Source organism: Lissotriton helveticus, chromosome 4_1 (assembly GCF_964261635.1).
Source record: "Lissotriton helveticus chromosome 4_1, aLisHel1.1, whole genome shotgun sequence".
Lineage (NCBI taxonomy): Eukaryota > Metazoa > Chordata > Amphibia > Caudata > Salamandridae > Lissotriton > Lissotriton helveticus.
The window spans coordinates 497418074-497441156 of NC_136063.1; the positions used below are offsets into that span (position 1 = coordinate 497418074).

Below are 23083 nucleotides of genomic sequence, written 5' to 3' on the forward strand. Positions count from 1 at the left end.
ACATATGCAGTCCAACACATTAATCAAGTTCTCATTAAACCCAAAAATTCTGTTCTCTTGACTCACGGACAGAACCTCAGTTATTTCCGTTAATTGATATGCTGCTGGAAGCTGAAGATGGGTGGGGTCGAGATGAGTTGTAAGCCTCCAGGGGTAAGATACTCTTTAGGGCAGTGCCTACTCCACTGCCACTGGCTTGTGAAGATGGAAAAAAGCCAAGGTGGCCCAATGTCAATATCTTCATAATTTGCCAGGCAGGGGTGACCATATAGTCAATCGGGCCCGACGGAAGGCACTGGAAAAATATTGCGAATGCTGACTTATAATTTTTAAAATGACAATTCAAGCAGAACAGACCATTGATCACCAACCACTGTCTCAAATCGTGGGCCTTCTGCTTCATAGAGCCCAAATGGAACAAGACTGGGGAAATACTGTAACAGTCCACAACACCTTCCATCTGTATGTCCGCTTGACCAGAATACAGATGAGCATTGAAATCCCCAGCCCATATTATAATTGCTTCTGGGAATTTTCCTATAATGTCCTGAGAGAAACTGTTCAAAAGTTTCCAGCCAGTCTTTAGGTCTCCGGTACTCTTCCCTATGGACATATACATTTTTTTAATAAAAAAACAAAAACACACATGCAAACATTTTTGCTCAAAACAAGTTCAACCACAGAAAGCTGTATACCACTAGACACATTAATAACCTGAGTGGCTTCTTAATCACTTTGGTAGATATTAAAATTAAAACCCAGCTTAAGCTCTACCCTTTCCTCGTCTTGAGCCTTTACTGTTCAACACTACGAAGCACTTATCCTCATCTCAACCAACACTACTGAATAAACACCACATGAAAGGGATTTATTATTTCTTCAATTTTGCTGCGCTTCCTAAGTAGCTCAAATCCATGGCTATTCTAATTCAGGATTCTCAAACTGGGAGAGGATTCCTTGCTTTATGGCCCAGTTGGGCAGTCTTCCCACTCCCAAGTGTCGTGAAGCTGCACCAGGGGGTAAAGTCTATTACCCTGCTCCCACTCTGGGACCTTTTTCTGCTGCATCAATCTGTAGTTTACAAGTATCACCCTCAAATTCTTAGGGGTCTGTCTATCTTGCCATGTCCATTGGCTGCAGCCTGTCATAGGGATAGGGGATGATCTTCTCTCACCGGCTGACATCTAGCCCACAATGCACAGTTAAATAAGAGAGGAGATTAACTCTAAATTTGAGACAGATGGCTTAGAATTCTCTCTAGGGGACAACTACCTTGTAAACACGACTTGGCTAGTTCAACTTCTGCCTTCATTACCAAATGAGCGATACAAGGGGAAATAAATGTTACTTGCTCCTCACTCTGGAACCTCACAGAGACTAAGCTGTCCGTGGATATCCCGGAGAGTGAGGGGATTTGTTGGAATATATGGAGAATTTCTGAGTGGTTCCCGGGGCATAATTTTCTTTTTCCTCTGCTGAGTATATCCAGCAGCAATACATAAGGGCCAGGCTTAAACGTAGTTAATTTCTCTGACCTAGTGATGGTTTCTTTACTTTTCTTTTTAGCACCTGCTGAATTGGTCTCCCTTTCCGATCGACACAGAAATAATTTTGTATGTAATGGCATGACCTTTAGATGTCTGAGGATTTGTAACTGGCTAGCTTCTGACGTGAGATTTTGCTACAGCCTGCATGCAAGCGATTAAGGCTGATGAGGTGCTGCTATGCGGGGGAGGGGAGAACTAAGGCGCTCTTCTAGCCTGGGATCCCCTTGATGAGGGGGTACTATCCTAGCCTTCATTCTAGCACACTTTCCTTTACCCACTCTTTATTCAAGAGGTGTGCTTTTCATTTCTCTAAATCTCTGGGAAAGGTAATAACTAGAGGAGAACTTGGGGGGCCAAAGATGTATTGCCTTTTCCTAACTAACATTGATCGTTTCGAGATATAAACTGACCCCTTTGGATTTGGCAAAGCCCCTCTTGCTTTTGTCCAGGGTTTCCTCAAGGAATGGTGCCTTTATACCCATTACCTCCCATAATGCAGGCTAACCACTGTTGGAGCTAAAGAGTTCAGATAAAATATCTATTAAATAGTTTGATTGGTCCACCTGATTTGAGCTTACAGCCACAAGGGTTTCTAGGGTGCCATGTAAAGTCTTGTGCATAAGCAGCATTACGTCCAGCGGGAATGAAGAGCGGGATGGCTGAATGTTGATAGTCTATCCCAGAGAGACTTGAGTTGCATTGGACACCCTGGGCAAGAAGTCCTTCTGAGACAATAAACCACTCTGATCCCGGGAGACTGGGCTATGTTTGGACCGAAAGGCCCTAGAACCTTCAACCAGTTGGCAAGGGTGCAAGTTATAGTTACTTTAGGGCACAGGTTATAGTTACTTGAGATAACGAGAACACTGAATTTCTGTGGATTTGTGTGTGTAACAACCGTGGTACATGGCCGAAAACACATTTAAAAAAATATATAAAAATATAATTACATATCCCTACCCATTGCCACTTTAATGAAGTGGCAATAGGTAGAGACCTACTACTTACCTATACCTACGACCCTAACACTACACACATCCATGGTGTGGTAAGAACAATATGCCTACCTTTTCATTCTCTAAAAACAGCCGTTACTGAATTATTTAGTGCTTGTCATTGCTATGTACCACAGTATACTGAAAAGGTTTCACAGTATACCATGGCCCAAAATATACCTAAGTCCCAGCTGTATTATTGGATTGCGGTACCCGTGTGTCACTCATGGTATTGCATGGGCAATGCAATCAATACTTAAGTCAGATTTACAAAGGAATGCAAGGCCACCATGCGTGGCTCTGCGTTGATTGGTAAATCTCGACAAACATACAGCAGCGCAATTCACTGTTTTACATTACTCTGCACACCATAATCTACATTGCTGCTAAATTTCACATATATTCGTATGCCATGCTACTGTAGCAACTCCACTCCACACTATTCCACTCTATGCCACCCCACGCCAATCCACTGTACGGGATCCCACTTCAAGCGATTACTCTGTAGACAACACCACTGTACACTCCACTCCATACGATTACTCTGTACACAACACCACTGTACGCCACTCCAGAGCATGTCACTCCACTGGATGCTACTCCACTATATGCTATTCCACTGTATGCCATTTTACTCTACGTCACTCCACTCTACAACACTGCACTGTATGCTATTCCACTGTATGCCACACCACTGTATGGCGCTCTCCTCTATGCCACTAAAATTCTATGCTATTCAATTGGACCCCATGCCACTGTAGGCCACTCCAGTCTGTATCACTCCACTGTCCACTGTACGCTACTCCACTATACACTATTACACTCAGTGGCACTTCACTGTACAATACTCCGCTCTATGGCACTTCAGTCTACGCTATTACACTGTACACAACTCCACTCTAATATTTTACATTGTATGCAATGCCACTCTATGCCGCTTTAGTGTAGGCCACTCCACTAAGTGCTACTCCAGTATATGCTATTCCACTCTACACGATTCCACTGTATGCCACTCCACTTTATGCCTTTCCACTATATGCTACTTCATTCTAGACTACTCAATTGGAACCCCCTTCAATACCCACCCCTCCACTGTATGCTATTATGCTCTACCCTACTCCACTGTGCGCTACTCCACTATAAACTACTACACTCTACGTCACTCCACTGTGCAACACTACGCTTTACGCCACTCCACTCTATGCTATTACACTGTATGTAACTCCACTCTACGTCTCTTCAGTGTATGCCACTCTAATGCATGCCAAACTGCTCAACATTACTCCAATGAATGCTATTCCACTCAAAGCCATTCTACTGTATGCCACTCCACTCTCTTACTCCGTTGTATAGCTCTCCACTCTACGCCACTCCAGTGTATGCTGCTCTGCTCTACCCCACTCTATTCAAAGCTATTCCATTGGACACCACATCACTGTACGCTACTCCACTATATGCTATTACATTTTACACCAGTCCAATACACTTTACTCCATTATACGCTATTACACTTCACGCCACTCCACTATACGCAACTCCACTGCACGCTACTACGCTCTACGCCACTCAAGTCTACGCTATTCCACTTTATGCCACTTCACTGTACACTATTCTTTTCCACTTTATATAACTCTACTCTACAAAACTCTATTACACTCTACTCCACTCTATCCCTGTAAACTCCACTGTCCACATTTGCACTCAAATCTATGCCCAGTCACTCTATTCTACAAAACTTCACTGTATGACACAGCACTCTACTCTACTGTCTGGGAAGCCACTCTAATTTAAAACAGATTCCTCGACTCTTCACTGCACCACTTTAAAGTAAGCCACCCCACTCTACTCTAATCTACTGTAAGCTACTCCACTCTATGCCACTCCACTCTGCTGTACAATACTGAACTCTATTCCACTCTACTCCTCTTCACTCCACTGTGTGCTACTCCACTTTACAGTATTCCACTCTGTGCCACTACAGTGTACGCTACTGCACTCGATACTGGTCCATTGTATGACACTCTCCTCCACTCTATAACTCCACCTATAAAAGTCTATCACACTTCATGGCACTGAACGACATTCTTGGACATATGTATGAGAAAATGGCAGAGTGCAGAGCTGCCCCAAATTTAGCAGCACTGTGCTCCTAAATTTTTTAAAAGCATGGATGCACGGTATTCAAAGAAATTCGGCCATCCTTGAGTTTTTCCTAGCACTGGCACTAAATTTAGCTGCCTTGTGCCAACGCAGGCACCCTTGCACTACAGTACAAGGGTACCTGCTTTGCAGGGAATCATTATTCATGTACAGGAATGTGTCCCTTGCTGCATATAAATAATAACTAATGAACGCAGCACACATAGAAGTAGCAAATCGTCATTATTTAATGATTGTTTATGTGCAAGAACAAGGAGAAATAAAAGTGTTTCTCCTCGTATCACCTTTCTAACACCTGCTCTTGCATGGAGTTTTTGGTGCTGCCTCAGATTTACACCTTCTTGTAAATCTGGGGCAACATTAAAAGCAATGGGTGTTGCAGTGGAATGCCCACAGCACCACCTATTGCACCCCCTTTCCCGCTAAGTGATGCATGTATTTACAAAGCGCCTTATTTACTATAACGCCACTTTGTAAATATGGAGAAGGGCATATGACCACCAGAACATCATTAAAAGTGACGTTCCAATGAAAATAACCCCTTGTAAATATGCCCCTCTATCCTGTATACGCCATAGTCCAACTCTATACTCCACTCTACGCCCATATACTCCAATGCACAACGCTCTACTCCACACAACACTTTTATATATGACACAGGACTCCATTCTACTGTACAAGACCCCACTCCAATTTATAATAGTTTTCTACCTACGCTATGCCAGTACACTCCACTTCATGCCACTTCATTTTACGATACACCAATACACTCTATTGTACTTTACTCCACATTGTTACACCACTCGACTCTACTCCACTGTAGGAGACGTTACCTTAATCTTCGCTACTATCCGACAATCAACTCTATGCATCTCAACTCTTTCACACACTACTGTTCTCTATGGAACAACACTCTACTACACTGTATGTCACTCTCTGAGACTTTACTCCTGTCTATACCCCCTCCCTCCACTGTACAACACTCAACTTCACTCTTGTACACTATGCTGTGCTGCCACTGCATCCCAATTTACTCCCCTGTACTCTGACACAGTACTCCACTCAACTCCACTACCCCACTCCACGCCGCTCAATGCCATTGTACTCAATAACACATGCCAATTCACAGTACCACACTCTACAACACTGTACTGTACACCACTCCACTCTACAAAAATCATCTAGACAGTATGCCACTCTACTCTATTGTAGTCTACATTACTTTCCAACACTGTACGACACCACACTACACTCTATGACACTTTACTCAACAGTATGCTACTCCACTCTACTGCACTACACACCACTATAGTATACAACACACCCCTCCACTCTGACACTTTACACCATTCTACACTACGGCACTCCAGTGTACTCCACTCTACTAGACTTTAACCCACTCTATGCCACTGTACTAAACTCCGCTACATGCCACTGTTCGACACTCTACTCCACTGTATGCTACTCTACTCTACTTAACTTATGCCAGTACACTGTAGTACGCTGTTCCACTATACGCTACGCCACTTCCTTGTAGGCTACTCCATTATATGTTATAACATTTTACTCCACTCCAGTGTACAGTCTCCAACACAGTACGGTAAGCACTCCACTCCAATTTATAAGTTTTCACTGTACACTTCAAAGTGAGCCACCACACACTAAGCTAATACACTGTACGCTACTCCACTTTACACCACTCCACTGTACACTACTCAACTCTATTCCACTTTATGCCACTCAACTCTTCTGCACTCCACTTTACAGTATTCCACTGTATGCTACTCCACCTTACTGTAATCCACTCTGCGCCACTCCATTGTACGACACTCTACTCCACTCTATATAACATCATTCCACTCTATATAACTGTTCTACATTTTAAGACACTGCTCCACTCTATGCCCATACACACTATGCTACTGTACTACACTTTTCGACACTCAATGACACGACACTCAACTCTTCTCTTCTTTCTAAATTTAAACTACACAAACCTTAAAAATTCTAAAGTTAGAGTTATAACTTTCATTTACAATGTATCCACCTCCTTCCAATTATTGTAAGTAATGGACCTCGTTACATTTTCAGCTCGCTAAACAGCCAACACTAACTACAGCTCGCCACGCTACCACTCATTGTGTTGTGACAAATAATGTAATTGTAGAAATTGTAAGTGATGTTATGATTATCATGATTACAAATGCTATAGGTTATGTAGTATGCAAGGGTATAAACAGTGCATGGAAGGAAAAGGCATGAGTTATAGCGACTGTAGAGTGGTGAGTGAGGTGACCAGACTTTGTTCAAAGGTACCCAACTTATAGTAATTTGAAGGTGGTGCATAAATGATAAATGAATAAAGCCAATGTCTAGTTGGCTTAATCAACAGTTCTTCTTCTCAACTTAGATCTCGTCCTAGAGGCTGTTATGTGTTGAATGCGAATTTACATCAGGCCTATTTTTAGATACATTATTTCTCACAAAAAGCCGAAATATAGGCTTTACTTGGACTAATGCCGAGCAACATCCGATCAATGGCAAGGCCTTTCTGGGCACAGACTTGGGATTTCTCCGGCTCATAGCATTCCCGCCTTTGTTTAAAATGTATGATTGTGGGTTAGCTCACAGGCAGGTTGATTTGTAAGCTGGTTTATTAGAACAAGTGCTGCGCAGCAGCTCACTCAGCCAGTAAATCATCAATACAGTTAGTAATTCAAAACAGCATTCTAAACGGAATCAGAGATAAAGTAGACAGAACACAGAGTGTGGAAGGTTCTAAAAAGACTAGAAAGTAAACCTAACAGAACACTACATTATTCTCTCTCCTACAAAACAAAAGAAGAGGCAGGAAAGAACAGCAATAGATCAAGAACAAGAAAAACATGGAAATTACCGAAACCTGGCAGGAGTGACTCGAGTGCGAGAACTCCTACGAGGTAGGACAGTGGCAGAAGAAGTAGAAGGTAATGCAGAAGCATCATGGGAAGATGGAACAGGAGAACTCCTGCGAGGCAAATCAAGAGCAGAGGAAGTAGAAGGCAGAATAGGAACATCAAGAGGCAACATAGACATATCATGAGAAGACTGAGGATGAACCACAGATTTGCCCACTTTAACCACCCTGGCAGCATTCCACCAGTTCTTCATGTTAACTCTCACAGAATTCCCACATACTTTGTCAATAACAAAAGGTTCAGAAAACTTGGGACTCCCCTTGGTAGAGTGAGTGGGTAACTTGATCCGAATTCTATCACCCACCACAAATGACTGAGAGATCACTTTCTTCCTGGAGTCGAAAACACTCTTTTGTTTAGACTGAGCATGCGAGACATTAGACCTGACAACTTCATCAACATTATCAATGGAATTCATTTTTACCCAACGTGACATCCACCCAGGACAAACTTTTGAACATGGTTTCCTCCCACGCAACAGTTCAAATGGGGAAACCTTGGTGGAAGTGTGGGGAGTGGTACGATAGAACCACAACATGGATCTGACAGCGTTCGGGACATGGCAGTGTTGAGCAATAGCCCATTGAATGCAATTGTTAAGTACCCTGTTCATGCGCTCAACAAGACCGTTCGTCTGAGGGTGATAAAGAGCACTCCTCAAATGAACGATGCCACTCAAATCTACAAACGAACAAAATTCCTGACTAACAAATTGTGTGCCATTGTCACTTACAATGGAGGAAGGAAAACCTTCACGCAAAAACAGGTCTTTCAAGAAATCAATAATATTCTTGGAGCTGGCCTCACTTACAAAACGGACCTCTGGCCATTTAGAGTAGTAGTCGACTGCAACTATAGCAAACCTGGAAGTAGAGGGAAGCAAATAGAACGGGCCAACAAGATCTATACCTATCTTTTCCCACTGTCTATCAGGAAAAGGAATGGGTTGAAGGGGAGGAGAACGTGTTTTCAAACACTTCTCAGCACTAGAACAAACCACACACTCAGCAAAGACAGTGTCTATATCCTGATCCATCTGGGGCCACCAGTAATGCTCTCTAACCCTTCTTTTGGTTAGCGTTTTGCCAAGATGACCCTCATGCGCACCTTTGACAATTCTAATTCTAAGATCACTGGGAGGAATCAATCTATCCCCACGCATTAGGATACCCCCCTCAATGGAAAGCTCATCAGACACTTTGACAAAGGTCTGAAGGGAAACATGAACATTTTTCTCCCTGGGCCATCCACCTCTAACAAACTTGATCACTTCACCTAGTAGGGTATCGTTAGATAAATGTTCTCTCCACTCCCTTTCACTAATGGAGCGCATATCATCAACACCTACAAAAGCTACAAAACAGTCTTCTTCATCATAATCTTCCTCGCAATCTCTGTCAGTATCAACGTCAACAGGATTCCAAGAAAGGTAATCAGCCCTTATGTTTTTATTCCCGGGTATGTAGCTGACCTCAAAATCATATTGGAGAAGTTTCGTTGAAAGCCTGGCAATCCTAGGAGAATGATCTTTAATCCGAACCCCAGTCAGGATAGAGACTAAAGGACTGTGATCAGTCCTCAGACAGAAGTGGTTACCCCATATATACGGATTAAATTTCCTGATAGCCCAACAACAAGCTAGGAGTTCCTTTTCAATAACTGCAAAGTTGGACTCCGCTCCTCGAAGAACCCTGGAAGCATATCCAAGAGTATGCTCAACACCACCCACCTCTTGAGTAAGGACAGCCCCCAAACCAAACCCACTGGCATCAACAGTGATAGTGCACAATGAATTGGGATTAAAAGGTTTCAAAACTTTAGACCCAGTAAGTTCTTGTTTGATCCAAGAAAAAACTTTTTCACAATCTGCATCCCAACAAAAAGGAACCTCTTTCCTAAGCATGTTGGATAGGGGTTGTACTTTCGTGGCGTAATCAGGTATGAACCTAGCGTAAAACTCACAAAGTCCAATGAATGACTTCAAACCACTCTTGTCTTTAAGTGCAGGACTGTCAACAATGGCCTTAACCAAACCAGGTCTGGGTTCAACACCGTTCTCAGATAATACGTGTCCAAGGTATTCTACCATGGGAGCTCTAAAAATGCATTTTTCTTTCTTTAAAACTACACCTGCACTACTCAGGGCTTTCAAAACTTCTTTCAGAGTTTTATCATGGGCATCACCACTTTTACCATGAATAAGCACATCGTCTTGGAAAACGACCACACCACTGATGTTTTTTAAAATATTGGTCATAATCCTTTGAAAGACGGCTGCCGCAGAGGCCAACCCAAAGGGCATACGGCAGTATTGAAAGGAACCTATAGGGGATACAAAGGCAGTAAAATGCCTAGACGCAGGATCCAGGACCACCTGATGATATGCAGATGCTAGGTCCAGCTTACTGAACCACTTAGAACCATCAATAAGCGACAACATGTCGGGGATCTTAGGCAGGGGAAAAGAATCGACCCAGATGTTTTTGTTTAAGCTGCGTAAGTCGACACAGACACGAAGCTCCCCAGTCTTTTTCTTAGCAACTACAAGTGGAGAAAGCCATAGAGAGGATTCAATGGGTTCAATTATTCCTCTGCTGCAAAGATCATAAAGCTCTGTCTCAAGCTGCTCTCGCACACTGAATGGGACATTTCTCAATTTGTGTTTAATTGGGATAGCATTGTCCTTGATACGGATAGTGTGCATGAATCCTTTCACTTCCCCTAATTTGTTGCTAAACACACCAGGAAAATCTTTGGTCAAAGTGCAGATAAAATCATCATCCTGAGTGGAAAGGACATCATTTGCAGGGGAAATGTCGTCGGATTGAACAACAGCTATGGAGATGGGATCCTTGGTTCCTGGGCGGAGAACCATCTTAAATAAACCTTGGTGGAACCAACCAAGGATGTTCAAACCTTTGACTGAGACATACACTTTGCCAAAAATGTTCCTCCCCCTAAATTCAATAGAATCTTCAAAATATCCCAACAGTTCGATCTTCCTGCCCTCATAGTTGAGGGGTAACCTATCTGGAGGAGAAAGTTTGCGATTACCCCAAACTTCCTCAAAGAGTTCCTGAGTTAGCATTGTTATCCTGGCCCCGGAATCGACCAACAAACAAACTATCTTATCTCCAATACCAAAATCGGAGTAAGGATCCACGCACTCTGACTCAGGATCTTCAATGCTAACCACAGCAACCATGTCTCTCAGATCATCTTGTATACTGGTATCATCCTGAGAATAATCAGATACATAAGCAACCGAAGTGGGGGCATAATTATTGTTCCACTGTTTACCAGGTTGCGAGAAGGAAGGATTTATTTTTCCACTTTGACACACTTTAGCAAAGTGTCCCACTCTGCCGCACAGTCTACAAGTGACACTCCTGGCTGGGCAAGGACGACCAGACTTTGAATGGGGAAAATTTCCACATTTGAAACACACATTGGTTTGTTTAAAGAATTTGTTGTCGGCACGACCCAGAGTACCTGTCTTGTTATCAACAACCTTCACAGAACTGACTACTGTCTCATCTTTAGTAATGGACGAAGAAGATCTAATATCTAATTCTTTGACAGAAAGCTTTGAAAATTCAATGCTTTTCGCAACTCGTACAGTCTCTTCGAGAGAGGGATTATCAAGTGATAACAATTTCTGTTGAATATTTTTATGTAAACATTTGCAAATATATTGGTCTCTTATCATTTGGTCCCTAAAATTTTCAAACTCACACTCTGCACTTAATACCCTAAGAGTAGAAATGAAATCTTCTACCTTTTCACCATGTTTCTGCTCAGATTTGAAAAATTTGTGCCTGACAACAACAAGACTAGGTTTGACATCAAAACGTAGTTCAAGTAGTTTTACAGTTTGATTGTAGTCATCTAAATCTTCCTCTTCAGGAGCAGGTACCAAGGGGGGTAAATGTTTAAAAATTGAACGTCCTTCAAACCCCAGACTGTTTAACAAAAGGTATTTTTTCCTTTCTGCTCTGTACCTGGACGCACCAATAGCCCCTAAGTAAGTGGTGAAAGCGTCAAACCACTTTTTCCAGACAATGGGAGGTTCACCTGGAAGATCAAGGAATGGTGGAGGAGGAGAAACAGCTTGTAGACTCATGTTTGTATGAATGTAAAGGTATGCTCAAAACGCAGGAGGAACAACCGGGCTATTGATGGCAAATGTAAGTATGAGGAAATGAAACAATCTCCTGCTACGTGAAGGCAAATGACTTAGATGGTTAGCGTCACTAGGATGAGTCAAGACTGTCTCCTCGCTTTGTAATGATGACAGCTCTCAAACAAGGTGCTTCTTTTATAGTGTTTAAATAGTCTCCTCGCTTCGTATTGGAACTGACTCCTCGCTTCGTGAACACAAAAAACAGATAGCAGCCGCTCACCTCGTGGTGGTTACCTCGTGAACAGTTTTGCTTTGAGCAGCTGTGAAGGCGCGTCTTTGTTTGCGCGTTGAAAGCTCGTTTGTACGTTAGCGGTGTGATAATAAAACTTTCGAGAAAAAAAAACGAAAATGATCTGTAAAATGGCCTCCAACGTTGTGTTCCAACGTCAGAACGTTGTGTTTCAGTGACGTTTCATGGTGCAATTTACGTCATTTGCGTAAGGAAAATTGTATTCACTCCACTGGCTGGGCGTTACTCAATGCGCCAAGAGTGTAGGTTAGTTGCGCTAGTAGCGTAACTGACGTAAATAAGCAGGCCGGTGCCCGCGCTGAATGGAGACTGCTGCCGCTTCCCGTGAGAATACACAAAAACAAGTACAGTACCTCTTTTCCTTTTTAAGCTCAGCGGGGTTGAGGAGGTTAACGCGGGTATGCTGGTTCTTCCAACTGCTCGACGTATTCTCGAGGGTGGAACCGGTGCCTCTTAGACTTCTGCGTCTTCTGGTGTTAAAGTGCAAGCGACACTTCAGGTTTGCCGAACATCACTCCATGGGTACACGCGTGGTGAGCAGACACTTGTTCACGGATCGTCGCCAAATATTTTGTAGTAATTAGCTCACAGGCAGGTTGATTTGTAAGCTGGTTTATTAGAACAAGTGCTGCGCAGCAGCTCACTCAGCCAGTAAATCATCAATACAGTTAGTAATTCAAAACAGCATTCTAAACGGAATCAGAGATAAAGTAGACAGAACACAGAGTGTGGAAGGTTCTAAAAAGACTAGAAAGTAAACCTAACAGAACACTACAGTTTGTTTAAGAGATTCTGTAGGAAGGGGGATGTCCTAATCACATGCCTTTTATTTGACTACAGGGAGGTAGCACAAAATAAGTGGGCTTCTCTTTTGTATTGGCACCCCTAAGGGATCCATGTCAATTGCCTGAAGCCCCAATATGACAGGGCTGACATGACCATGCTCATTGTCATAGGTGGAGGAAAGGCCATGGTGAGTGAATCTCTCCTAGACCTCTTATCCCACAATGCCAAGAATGGATCAGTGAATAGAGTAGTGCTCCCCCTTACACTGAAAAAGCAGCAGCTATTGTTCGGGTAGGTTGCTCGACTCCCTGATATCTGGACTGACCCAGTGGTGTGTTCATGACATCATCCCTTGTGCCAGCACACCTGTCGAGTAAACTCTACAAGACGTCAGATAAAGTGAGGTCCAGCATCAAGGAGGAAGTCTCCAGGGGAGTGATTGAGCCTTCCAGGTGTCCCTGGGCCAGCCCTGTGGTGTTGGTGTCCAAGGCAAGCCCGAAAGGGGGGACCCCAGAACTCAGCTTCTGGTGGATTACAAAGGACTGAATGCTGTCACCAAGACTGACGCACAGAACATCTCAGCAGGATTGCGCTTATTGACAAGTTGGGGGCTCTGACACATTTGACTTAACATATGTATACTGTCAAATTGCCCTGACTCAGAGAGCAAAGAGAGATCAGCAGTTAAAAGTAATGCCCTTGGGTAGAAGATTGCCCCTGCCACAATTCAGAGCCTGTTGAACAGGCTTTATCACTCAGGGAATTGGTAGATTACGGCTGCTACGCGCCGTAAACAATTGGATAAATGAGTCTTCACACTATAAAAAGCCGGAAGTATACGCCTGCACTACCTTGCCGTTTTCTTTCACCACGGTGCACGGAGAGACCAATTCCCCGAGTGATAAAGGTATGGTGCAATTTGACTTCTTGAGGGTCTCGTTACCTCACGCACCCTGTAAGCACAAAGGTCTTATGTAGAATTCTCCCGATTTATTGCAGAATGGACACAATGAAAACGGTCCGCTTTTGCTGAAGGGGAGCGTAATTTGGGAACACTTTGGAAAGTAAGTGCTGCAAACTTAGGAAATGCTTGCCACTTGATCCGAAACTGATATCAAACAATTGTGAGAGTTTTCTCAAACTTAGAGATCTCTCCTTCTGCTTCAGGAATATGTTGTGGTCTTATGCCAACTGAGAATGTTTTTTAAAAAAAATCATCGTTTCAAAGCTGCCGACCTTTATTGATCTTTAATAATCCATTCAAATAATTTTGTGGATGAATAAACTTTGATTGATTAAAAAACTGAGATGAAAAAGGTCTAGTTGTCGCGTTGTTTGGTTTTAATGCGATATGTGAAAAAGGTGAAATTGGTCATCAGTACTGGCGTATTGTTGTATATTGACTAGTGGACTGCAGCACATATTTGCAAAACATGACTTCAGGCCTGCCACCAGTAGCCTGAAATGTGCAGGTTTAAACTGCAAATCCAACCTGCCAATAAACCCTTTTGGCAGGCCTCCGCCCTCCTTACAATATTAATAAGTCACTCCTAAATTACTCTAAAGTTCCCATGAGGCTGGGTGCATTGTATTTAAATAGTAGGACATGTAAATATTTAATGTAAACATGCCCTTACAGTGAAAAGGACTGAAACACTATTTTCACTGTAGCAGGGTTAGCTGTTCCATAGGAAAGCAGTGGGTGTTAATATTAACATTAAATAGTTGTATTGCAGCCTAGAAAACTGATCAAAAATTACTTTTTGGACTTTTTAAAATAAGTATTACAAATCCAATACATTGGCAGAGTATGATTTGTAAAAAATAATATTGTATAAAAGGTGTTTTTAAAAAGTTACCTTTAACCTCCCAAACCCTATAGAACCCATTTGCAAGAATGTTCAACTGTCACCCAGGAGTTGGATGGGTCCATGATTAATTGTGAATTAGCTTCCATAATTAAGACAACTGGCTTTTGTGTGGGGAGGTGTCCTGTTTCCTTGACACAATAACCATCTGTGCTGCTCCAGATACTTAATTTTCTTAAATGAGCCCCCCCCTGTCACATGGAGATACAGCTCATACATGGGGCTGGACCCTCTATTGTGCTTCTAGCCAGCCAGGCAGCTATCCCATTGGAAGAGGAGCAGCCTCCAGACTGCTTTGGTCAGGTTTGCTCATTTTTCTGGCCAGAACTCTAGGGTGCTCACAGGAGCTCTGTACAGGGGAAGAACTGCTCAGCCATCATGGTTTTAGGGGGAAATTGCACTGTGAGGTTGCAGAAGGGCACAAAGGAATTGCTGGAAAAATGGGTAGGATTACACCAGGGATGTTTTTCTCTTTTGGTTTGGGAGGGGCAATGAGTCACCCCCAGCCAAAGGCTAGTGCCAGGTGCAAATGTAGCATCTCTGGGCACCCTCTTCGGAACACTGCTGGAACTCAGGAGGGCACCTGGTGACATGACCTGTGATTAGAAAAATAAGAGCTGCGCCCAGGACAAAGATGTGGACTGCAATATTCAGTTGGATGACCTTCTGTTAAGCTACAGGGACAGAAAATCTGTAAGAGGAACACTTTCCAGAAAGAGCCCAGCTGCCTGGTTTCAACTGGACCTTACTTGGACACAGCTGGTGGATTCTGCTGGAGTGTGTCTTGGCCCCCCAAATGCTGTTCCAGAGGTCCTGGAACTCGTGGGATGTTGTTAAGAGCATACTCCACCTCTGCTCAAACTGTAAAAACTGTGGAAAACATTTTCCCAACTTTCTGTCTCGAGAACAGAGACAGGGGTCACCATCTAAGCCTTAGCTGTTGATATCACATCACCGGTCACTGGTTTGCCCTGCTGAAGAAAATCTAACTTCCCAAAAAGTTTCTACGTTCAAACATAGAGACCTTCACCTGGACTGACACCAAGCAGCATCCGATTGATGTTGAGGCCTTCCTGGGAATGGGCTTTGGACTTTGTCCACTCGGAGCATTCCTGCTTTCAGCAATGATTGTACTGGGACCACATGCTTCAGCAACCCACCATCATTGAGCTCCACTTCAGGCACAGCTTGCTCGATGATGACAGTCTTTCCTCCAGAAAACCTTACCCTTGTCTGGACCTAATGCCTGCGGTTGATGCTTTGCACTTTTTGCCACTATTTTTGTTTAAAACTTTTAAAATGTATATCACTGTTTGCCATTAATGGATTTTATTGTTTTGGGGACATTGCGTTATTTAAAATGTTCTAAATTTTCTAAATTGGAGTGGTATTTTTATAGTGTTTTATTGTTGACTTTTTAAGCGTTTTGGTACTTTTAAATGCTTTACACATTATTTTACATTAAGCCTATCTGCGCCTTGGCTACCAGGGATGAAGCTCAGGTGTAAACGAACAAAAATAGTGTCATTATTACACGTGGTGGACTACCATCCACCCCAACTATTATTCCTCGTTCACAAAAGGGACAAGTATCCATCTTTGCTTTCAGCCACTTTTCACATGAATAGTATAAGTAAAATGACTCCAGCTTTTGTCTGAACTTTGACCCATGTGCAATAGAGTGCATTAATAAAATTTAGCAGTAATAGGTTAACTACCATCAATCTAATTTTGACCACAGTGTTAATCAATCTACCCTGTCACAAGCTGCACTTAGCTGAACAAAACAGCAATAGAGGTTTTACTTGTTTGTTGATAGGGTGAATACGGCCATCAACAAATGAGACATAGGATTATCGATTGTGTATTCACCTTTGCAAAAGGCAGTTTGTGTGAGAGTTAATAAGTGTTCTTCTTTAATCCAAGTTTCCAACTTAAGTAGTGTAGCAGTCGCAAAAAGTTTGCTTTCTGCATCTGATAATACAATTAATCTGTAGTTTACTGGTATCTGTAAAAATCGTGATTTTTGTGACAATGGTTGTCACACGTAGCATTGTTTAACACTCCAAAAGGTTCGGCAGAGATGTACATTACAGAAAAGATTTAACACCTCATTTTGAAAGGGCTGCCTCTTAGGTGCCAATTATACACCTGGTAAATACCATGTGCGTAGGCGTCAGTATTTATAAGTGTCTCATTCTGTATTCTGCTGGCAGAAGTGCAAGGCACATTAGATGGTGTAATGTGGTGTTAGAATCAATCCCTGCTCAATCTTCCACCAACAGATTCGAATACAGCCAACAGCTATTGGTAATGATTAATTAAGATACTACTATAACACATTTGCTTAAGTGATCTAGGTTCCAAACTGTTTACATGATTTGGCACTTTAATATAAAATATCCGAATGTATGTTTGAATGTTTCTCTAAATTATTAAGGGCGAGATGTACGACTATTCAGTTTAGTGACTCGCAAATTGCGACTCGTACTTTGCGACTCGTACTTTGCGACTCACAACACTGAATGTACAACAGTGTCTCAGACACTGTTAGCAATTCCCAATGGGGTCGCAAATTGCATGCCTCATCAATTTTCATGAGGCAAGCGCAATTTGCGACCACATTGGGAATGGCTAGCACTCACAGGGATGGTGACCTGCTGTGGTCAGCAGACCACCATGTATTTTTTTTTAAATGTAGCCCGATTTCCTTAAAGGAAAATGGGATGTATTCAAAAAAGAAAAATTAAACTTTTCAGTTTCATTTTTTAAGGGCAGGCAGTGGTCCCTGGGACCACTCTCTAGTCATTCTCTGGCAGGAATTGGCAGATCACGGTCACAGTGCTAGATGCTTCCGATGAATCCTTCTGGCATATGGGGTCACCGTATCTCACAGCTCACAGGATCCTGCCCGATCGACATGGTGAAATCCATCATGGCGGCCGGGCGGCCCCTCCTTGCATACAGGGTCACTGCCCACTACCACATAAGGCAACGGACTTTACCGCACATCAGTCTTTTTCACGGTGTCGCCTCCTGGTATATGAGGGCCGTCGACTGTGACCTGCACATGAGCAACAACCTAATTGGTGCTGCAGCCATTTCCTCACACTGCGCACAGGGAGTCCACTCGACAGGGCTCCTGTTGGACCTTGCTCCCTTCAATGCTCTCCTCTACCTCACAGAGCTGGTCTTGGCAAGCAGACAGGTGCTGGTGCTCCAGGTTCCCGGGCAGGTAGTCTTGGATTCACTGGGTGATGTCCCCTCACCCAGCGGGGAGAGTAATAGACCTTGGCTCCCAGTCCTGATCACAGGCAGAGGTCTTGCAGAGCTTCTCCTCCCCATGCAGCCATTCTGCCTGCTTGGCAGATTAAAATGTTTTGGGGGTATTAAGCTGCCCTATGATTTCCTTATCAGCCCCATCTCCTTTCTTAGATAAGCCCAGGCTCCTTCCTTGTGACCTATCACTGAATCAAAGATCACCCTTTGAAGTTACAGGGGAAGCCTGGCCTCTCCTCTCCATTCTCTGTCTCATCCAGCTTACAGGAATGTGGTAATACACAAATGTGTCTGATGGGATTTCTCTACCTCAACTTTATTTTCCCCCATGCAGGCCTGGGTCTGCCAGTAAGGAACCCAGAGTCCTCTATGTATTGTAGCATCCACATGCACACATACATCCTGTGCTTGTATACAGCCTACACACAATGCACAGTACTGTACACCTCATACTCACACATACATACAGCACATGCATTTAACATGCATGCATTGTACCCTTCATGTATTGTACCACTCACAGGCACACACATACACCCAGCATATGCATTAATCCTGCACGCACTGCATAGCACTACATCCTTCAGTGCTGTCCCATTCATAGGCACACATATTAGAATGCATGCACTGTGCAGTATGGCATTCTTCCTGTATTGTACCCTGCCATGGCACACACGCAACCACTCCTGCGCTCTGCAACACTTCACAACAAACCACTATAGGCCTAGGGTGGGTTAAGTACTTAGCAGCTGAACTTTAAAAAAGAGTGGGCTTTTGGGCCTCATTCTAGTGACACAAGTTAATAAAAAGGACCTAGTCACTTCGGCTGATCACTACACAATATGATTCCACCATTGTGCCTGTGCGGTTTAACTCCTGGTAAAGGCAGTAGCCTTACACCACTATGAAGGAAGTACTTTGGGTGCACATTCTGTTCCAAGACAGCAATCTGTGAGACAGAGCTATGTCATGGTGCACACGCGTGCTCTGTGTTTCCCTATGATAACAAAATTCAGCATTAGGGATACAGACAGCAGTAGAGTTGGCCACCCAGGGCAAGGGTGCACGTCCATTACCAAGTAGAGGACTTTTCCGTCTCAACAAAGAGCAAACCTTGGTTCACAGTCATGTGCCTCTTGTCTCTCTTCATATTTAAAAGGAGAGTGTCTTTTTGGGTCTGGGTTTTGACAGCACAGTCAAACAAACCTATTGCTTACAATACAGATAGGCTTTAGTAAACCAGCCTTTTTCAGCCATCATGTAGAGAGCTTTCTGCATCTACTCATGCGCTTACATAGGAATACATGAAAGGCTACTCAATAACAGTGTTCCGCCCTCCAATGTCTTACTGTGCTCCTTCTGTGTTCTCACCCGCCCCTCTTGTCTACACCTGCTTGCTTCTCTTTCTCACTCTTCCCGCCCTCTCATTTATCCTACCTGGGGCCATATTATGGATACAGCATATTTTCCAGGATTGAGCTGGGTGCACTTTTCAAAAGGTGTGCCCACGCAATCCAGGAAAATGCACTGCATTATGGTGAATGCGCTGCCCCCAGGGCAGCCGAGGACTCCTGCATTCGTGAAAAACAGAGATGCTGCTTCAAAGCTGCTCTGTGCTTTCACAGTGCAGGTGGCAATCTACCTGCACTTTTATGGGATCAGACGTCCCCTTGCAGGCTGGTGCAGTCAGTGACTGCACTAGCATGCAAGGCGATGTCTGGGAGTCCATGGGACCCCATTTACCCCTTCTAGAGGGCTGAAATCAGGTGGTGCACTGTCAGTTTGCATACCTTTGCCTCTGCGCCCGTGACGTATTACAGACGCAGGCGTAGAGGCAAAGGGATGCCCTCATTTGCATGGGGCATGCCCCCATGCAAATGAGGGAACGCCCTCTGAAGATATCGCTGGCACTTTAAGTATGCCAGCGCAGTTGGTATTACAGAAGTGGCCGCACAAGCGTCTACGGCCCCTTCTGTAATACCAGAGAAATGTGAAAATTAAATAGTGAAAAAAGTGCAAGAAAATTAGAAAGAAAAATTGTCTTTCTAGTAACTCCTGGTTTAGGAGGCTTCCGAATTTTCGGTTTCTGCACTTTTAGGGTGTGATGGATTCACACCATGGGTCACAGGAGGGGGGTGGGAGCGTAATTGGCACACCGCCCTCGACGCTCGGCACCCATTGTATACCTGTAGCGACCCTCTGCTGGACCCCGAAGATCTTTTTTCACTATTTAATTTTCACTTTCACGCCCCTAGGTAAGGGTGGGCCTTAGAGAGTCCATACCGCCAGGGTTTATTCACATTAAGTCCTGAAGAATGCCAGGTAAATTTACACCGTTTCGTGGCTGAAACATGTCGACTGACTTAGGAAACTACCACTTAATTAATTGTGGACGCATTTCCTACACATGATTTTATTTCCAAGTCCTTAGTGATCTTAATAAAGTTAATTTTGATACACTACAGACTTCTTTTTAACCTCACATCATTCACTTAAATCTCTTTGCACAACACTGTCCTTACCCACCAACCCGCTCCGCAGTAGATCTGGCGTTGTAGCACACAAAAGGGACGCTAGGTCCCTTTTGTGGGGCCCGATGATGAAGCATGTCATCACTAGGTGGTGAGTGAGGGCTTTCTTAAAACGCCTTAAGTGAAGCCGTTTTGTTTGCTCCATACTAGTGGTCCATGACTGCCTTGGAATACTCTTGTTTTGTTTACTTGAACTATACTGGGGTGTAAGAGTGTCCCACTACCCTGCCTCTCTTTTTGTTTTGACACACTTTATTATTTTTTCGCCACAATGGTTAAAGTGGTAAAGTGAGTGGTCTACTGTATGGGTTATTGATACAGACTTGGTTCTAGGGGGTGGGCTGCTGGCCCACCCATACATTAGCCTGGCCCACCCAAACATGAGCCTTGGCCCTGGTAGTAAATCTGCCACCGATGTACAAAAATAAAAAAAATTCAGATAACTGGTGATTTATGATCCTGCTGGAGTGCAATCATTTGTCTGTTGGTAGTTTTTAAATGAAGATAAACTTTATTTTATGTGGATAGCTTAGTGGGTTACTGACTTTGTCACAGAGATCATTGTGCAGTTCAGAAGTTACTATCCTAACATAGGACAGTGACCTATGAACTGTTATTAAAGGGCTGCATTCAAACTTCACTTTCTTGTGTTGTGATATACTTAGAACATCCCCAGTCTTTCATTATTCTAATGTTGCTAAAAAAAAGTTTGTTAGGGCAGTTATACATTTTTATCAGTAAAGCCAACCCCCAACCACTGGAGTACTCTTTAAATCCTGAGTTTGTGCTTCTACGGACTAAACCCTCGTAAAATATATTGCAAACTAGTATGGATGATGTGATTTCTACACCATGTAAACCTCATTGGCTTATGGGACATTACCTGTAGACTGATTTATTGTCTCTGTATAATGTGTGCATGATGTAAAATACTGTGACACCCTACACTGATATGAGTAGCGCTATACAACAAATGAAATGCATATGAGAGAGGGGCAACGGAGAGATGAGGAGCACTGTTGGAGGGTGGTAGTGAGGGAATCCGAGGAGGAGTTCATGGGTTGGTGGAGGGGCTACGTAGTGGCGAATGACACTGTTGGAGGGTGGTAGTAAAGACATTTATGGATACAGAGGTCATTCGTGGGGTGCCAAAAAAGACTTTCGCACCAGCACTAAAGCCGTCCCTGTCATGGCCTTTCTGTTTTCGTTTAATTAATTAACAGTTGGTTGATTAGGAAAACTGTGGAGCATACTTTAAAGTGCATACTAATTACATTTACTGCTAAATTTAATGTTTCAAGTTTGAAGGTGATTTTACTAATATTTTTACCAGGAATAATGAAAGTGGAACCGGATGGTGGCTGGTATGGGGCTGGGAACCAAGATCAGCTGTGAGATAAGGTGCATGGGAGAGGGATGGTAGAAAAGTGGATAATCAAGCCTGTAAGGGAGTGCGCTGCAGAGTCAGGGGTGAGGTGGAGGTAGTAATGAAGAGGGATTCTCCCTGAAGGCTCGAACAGAGGGAGGCCGAGTAGTATCACTTGGCTGAGACTCTCAACTTAGAAACCTCCTCTTCCCATCAAAGGGACATTACATGGGAAAGAAAAACCTTTTGAGAGTGATAACATTTAGAAAGAGATTTGGAAGAGAGTGTGTTTTCCTGGGCCCAGTAAGACTAATAAGAGAGAAAGGAGGGCCCAGAAGCAGTCCTGGCTAGACATAAGCGACAAGACGTGACCGCAGTGGCCCACCCAAGTGTATCCTTGGCCCACCCAAATAAAACTTCCTGGAGCCGGGCCTGGATTGATACTGTGTGAGCGTCGCCCTCACCGGCTCGTTGCTGCCCTCGTCGTCGAAGTCCTCCTCATCCAGCCCGTCAGTGCCGTCGTCGCCGTCGGCGATGGTCCCTCCGTCCCCGGCTTCTTCCGTGGAGTTCTCCGCGTGCTCGGAGGCGTACTCCTCCTGCAGTAACTGCAGGTGGTGTTCAATCTGCTTCTTGTGAGCGCCTGCAAGGAGAGCACATTGCAGTTATTTCCTCAGATTTCGCATCTCACTTCTCTCGTTTATCACCATTAGACTGCAGACTTCAACTGAACTCTTTGGGGAATAAAACAACTGTTAAATAGGGACAAATAAATTGTCGTTTTATGCGTTTCTTTAAACATAATGAACAACGTAATTTGCCTATTGGCAACAATTTGCCAGTTTCCCTCCTGAACCTATTTAAGGCACGCTTTTACTACTTCGTGCTTTGTTTGACAATTTGTTTTACATTCCCAAATCCCTTAGTAGTGGTATAAAGAATTTTTTTCTGCACAAAAATAAATGACTGGTCTAGTTATGATTTAATCAAGTGTAGAAAGTTAAACTAATAACAGCAGCACTCAGAAAACCTGTTTATTACTGAAACGTTTGGCCCTAAACTCATTAGTGTTGCTGTATTATTAAAAAACTCCTACCAACGTCCAGTCACATCTGCTGTACGACTTTTAAAAGTCACAGTTAATACATGCACATTCTCAGGAAA

At 43.5% G+C, this 23083-nt stretch overlaps 1 protein-coding gene across 2 annotated transcripts in view; it reads right to left on the reverse strand.

Annotated features, from left to right (window-relative positions):
- RALYL (RALY RNA binding protein like) overlaps nt 1–23083 on the reverse strand; it is a 1751515-nt gene that overhangs the window by 19040 nt on the left and 1709392 nt on the right. For both annotated transcript variants that reach the window (XM_078687094.1, XM_078687095.1), the window contains one exon: nt 22387–22562. In XM_078687094.1, coding sequence (XP_078543220.1) covers nt 22387–22562 — 176 coding nt within the window. The remainder of the gene's footprint in view (nt 1–22386; nt 22563–23083) is intronic.